The sequence below is a fragment of the Mus pahari genome, chromosome 7 (genome assembly GCF_900095145.1).
Source record: "Mus pahari chromosome 7, PAHARI_EIJ_v1.1, whole genome shotgun sequence".
NCBI lineage: Eukaryota > Metazoa > Chordata > Mammalia > Rodentia > Muridae > Mus > Mus pahari.
In genome coordinates this window covers 67619191-67623479 of record NC_034596.1, presented here as the reverse complement: position 1 = coordinate 67623479, position 4289 = coordinate 67619191, and the positions used below count along the sequence as shown (strand labels likewise).

Here is a 4289-nt window from a genome sequence, read left to right as displayed (position 1 = left end):
TTCTTCTTTGAAAGGGTTTCTCTGTATAGCCCTGACTGTCCTGGACCTTACTCTGTAGACCAGGCTGGCCTCAAACTCAGAAATCCGTCTGCCTCTGCCTCGTTGGGATTAAAGGCCTGTGCCACCTCTGCCTGACCAAGGATACCATTTCTTATTGACAATGTTTGGATTCTATTTGGTCAGAAAGTCTTGATAATTCTACCTCCCAAATATTTCTCCACTGTATTCCTTTCTCTCCATTCATCCTTTTGTTTTGGCTTTCCTCTTAGTTTTCTCTAGTTCTGCTGTTCCACCCCCAACTTGCCTACCTCCAACCCTTTGACCCAACACCTTTCTATTACACATGGATATCAAACCCTTGGTCTTATTGGACTACAGTGAGCCAGAAAAGGCATTCTGTCTTATTTGGTCTTGTATGCCTCGGATGCCACCCATTGCTGTGTAGGTAGTCAATTCTCAATGATTCTTTCCTTATGATTATTACAGGGTAGTATCTTGAAAATGAAATTATGTAAGAAAAAGCTCACTTAGTTACACTCAAAGTTACATCTCATAGATTAAAAATGCGGTGTCCAGGCCCATTTACACGAGGCAGAGTTTGTTCATTGTTGTAGCATTTAAGCTATAGAGTTATCTGAGTCATTGTGCCTCATCTGATTGCACAGAATACCAGCTGTTAAAACTGGAGTACAAACTTTCCCCAGATCAATAGACAGCACCCAGAATAGTAACATGAACTGATAGCAAGTGACCATAACACTAAAAATTCATTGCCACTGTGGCCTTTTGTCTTCAGCTCAATCTGCATAACAAAACGCCATCACCGGGCTTGCTTTAACAGAAATTTCCTTCTCAGCTGTAAAGGCTGAGAGCCTACAATGAGAGTGCCAACAGGAACACGGTATGCTTGAGTTCCAGTGAAGACTCTCTTTCTGACTTACAGATGGTGCTTTCTGTCGCTCTGTCTCAGTCTCTCTGCCTCTATCTCCTCTCTGTCTGTCCCCCTCCCTCCATCCATTCTTTGCTTTCCTTCTCCCATTCCTCCCTACCTCTTCTCATCCTCTCTTTTCTCCCCTTACTTAGGGAAAGAGTAAGTTTTCTTCTCTTCTTGAAAGGGCACGGATCTCATCACGAAGACCCTGCCCTCAAGACCTCATCCATACTATATCACTTCCCACTTTTCAAGGGTCCAAACCCAATATGTGCCCAAAATGTTATCAAATAATTGGATCCTTATGCCTCTCTATGACTCTTAAACTCAAACATAGAAATATGTAACTTAGAGAGCACACGTTACTCTGCTTTCTGCATCACATTACGGTGGTTTTGAAGATGGGCCACTTAGACAGAAGGCTTTCTCATCCAGAAAAGTTCTTGTCACTGTTGGGCCATTTAAACCAAATACAAATCTCCCTGAGCCTGCACATCAGGGCAACAAACAAATAAAGGAAAAACATAAGACGTCTCACTGGTCTGCACCCTCAGCCAGTAGTGAGTTAATGCATTCTACCCACAAAACAAGTATTGAAGCCCTCATTTAGAGGGGTTGAAAAGGAGACTTATCCACAAATAAGATTTCTTGTCCAAGGTCCTTGAAGTTTAGATGTTCAGCCTGTCCTCAAAGTTTGTGTGAATAGCTCATCTTCTTTTTCAGAAAAAAAGCCTGATGGAAGTTATATGCATTGAGAGAAGCACAGCTGCCCAGACACTGCTGTGCAAATCATGCTGTCTTATGTCACTGTTGCAGTTAGAATTCTTACAGTGGCTTCAGACAGTCTATACATCGGACTTTTGTGAAACTTATAGTCCTCAAGCTGCTGAAAGACTCCAGAATCTAATCTTCCCCAAGTCCTTTAAATTTTTTAAATGTGCTTATTTTATTTTACCTGTATGGATGTTGTGATGGCATGTATCTATGAGCCCCTCCCCCTGGTGCTCAGGGAGGTCAGAAGAGGGCATTGGTTCCTTGAGACTGGAGTTATGGATGGCTGTGAGGTACCACATGGCTAGTGGGATTCAAACCCAGGTCCTCTGCAAGAATAATTGCTTTTAACCACTGAGCCCCCTTGTTAGCCCCCAATTCCTTTTTTAAAAGTATTTATACATGCAAATTTTTCTTGCATTGGGAAATGAAGGTTTTTTTTTTAATTATTATTTTGCCTATAGTGTCTAAATAAGCCTCTGCATTCAACCTCCAGTACCTCAGGACAATCACTTAGCTTTCAGGAAAGTGACCGCCACTGCTTTTTCTCATTCTAGAAATCAGAAGCAGGTGATGCTGATTTCTCAGAAAGAAACCTTCCTAGCACAAAGAGAGCGTGACATCAAATTTATGGAAGACGGATTTGGAACCCTTCATGATCTTAATATGTACGTTTGGGTCTTTTCCCAGTTTTAAACCTTTCTTTGTGTATGCTGCTTTAAACTGGACCAAAACCTTTATACATGTAATTCATGTAGATTGTTGCAGGGAAGTAAGTTTATAACTAGCTCTTTCTGTTCGGCAGTTCAGAAAGATCAGATTGCTGTTGGTGCATCTTTCACTGAAGGAGGTGACAGGTGTTACAGAAGCTGGGTGATACAGGGGAGGAAACAGATTCAGGGCCAGGTTCCAGCATGCGTCTGATCATTAACTCGGTGTTCTTCGCCAACATCCTTCACCTTGGCCATTCTAAGTCATTCATATCCTTTGCCTAACAAAGTAGTGCCTACACCCAAATTTAATTTTTAAAGATAAAGATGTATAATTTATGGGGAAAGTTATCCTAATCTCTTCACAGAAATAATCACTATTAATAGCTTGCCACATATACTTTCAAATGCATATATAAAGTATGCATTTAAAATTGGATTTTATTACTCTATAATATGATATTCCACTTAAAAATGTATCTGTGCAAAGACTGAAACATGGCTCAACATACTTGCCCTGTATGCTCAAGCTCTAGGTTCAGTCCCAGCCATAGGAGCCAATGAAGCAGAAGTAAAAGGAAGAGTAAGACCCAAAACTTGGAGACTTACAAGAAAAGGAAAAGTCCGTTTATATACAGGCATAAACCACAACTTTCTGAATAGGACTGCAGTAGCCCAGGCAGGATTGTATCAAGTTATAAAGTTCCTGGGCAGCAAAGAAAACAGCTACCATTGTAAAAAGAAAGCCCAGAAAATAGAAGGGAGTCTTTACCAGCTGCTTGGCTGATAGAGAATCAATATCCAACACATATAAAGAACTCAATATGCAAACAAATTAAACAAACTTCTCCAAAGAAGACACACAACTGGTCAAGTGATACATTATAAACTGTTCCCCATCCTTACCAATAAAGGAGATGCAAATAAAAAACACATGTCAAGCCACTCCATTTCACTCCATTAAGAATCTATCATCAAGAAAGCAAATTATGGGGACGATGTGTAGAGAAAGGGACATTTACACACTATTGATGGCTACATCAGTGTAGCCTCTATGGAAACCAGTATGGAGTTCCTTAAAATAAACAAAAAAAAAAACTAAACATAAAACTATTGTATGACCCAACCTTGGTATAGATCTTTGTATATTGATACAAATTAAGGTTATATTTAATTACACTGGTACAGAGCTTTGTATACTAATAAAGATTTAAGATTAACTTTTGCTACATGCTAAGGTATTGTGCCTATGCAATTCATTTAAAAACACAATGTTAAGTTCTAGTCCTTGACAGCTGCTATTACCAGTGAGACAATCAAACTTATGGTCATGTTAGATACTAGTTCAGTTAATTACGAAAATATGTTTTCTAGATTGAACAGAACTAGTAAATAGCTAGAAACAAACAATTCAGATGTATTGTAGATAAATAGATAGATAGTCTTCAAAAACTCAGAGATCAATAGAATATGGTATTTGAGGATATTTTATTAAGCTTCTTTTGACCATGAGACAGGTCTGCTCCTGCCAGAACCCCCATTCCACTTCAATGATGAGCATCATAGAACCTCCTTATGGAGTTTGCCTCATTGTGGCAAGATAGCCACTGGGCAAGAAAATGCTCCTGCTCCACTACAGACAGAATACTGAACAAACTTAACAAACAATGTCGGGAGTTGATGGCCCAGCTTTGCAAGGACAAGGCATGCAAGTCCTTCATAATCTCTGCTTCACAAAAATGTCTGCCAGCCTAAAGAAAGAGATGCCCATGAACATACGAGAAGCCTACAGAACTCCAAATAGACTGGACCAGAAAAGAAATTCCTCCCGACACATAATAGTCAGAACAACAAATGTACTACATAAAGAAAGAATA

The 4289-nt window shown here is 39.6% G+C and overlaps 1 protein-coding gene across 1 annotated transcript in view; it reads left to right on the top strand.

Annotated features, from left to right (window-relative positions):
- Ccdc175 (coiled-coil domain containing 175) overlaps nt 1-4289 on the top strand; it is a 78477-nt gene that overhangs the window by 39243 nt on the left and 34945 nt on the right. The window contains exon 10 of the mRNA XM_021201746.2: nt 2260-2370. Within this exon, the coding sequence (XP_021057405.1) occupies nt 2260-2370 (111 nt within the window). The remainder of the gene's footprint in view (nt 1-2259; nt 2371-4289) is intronic.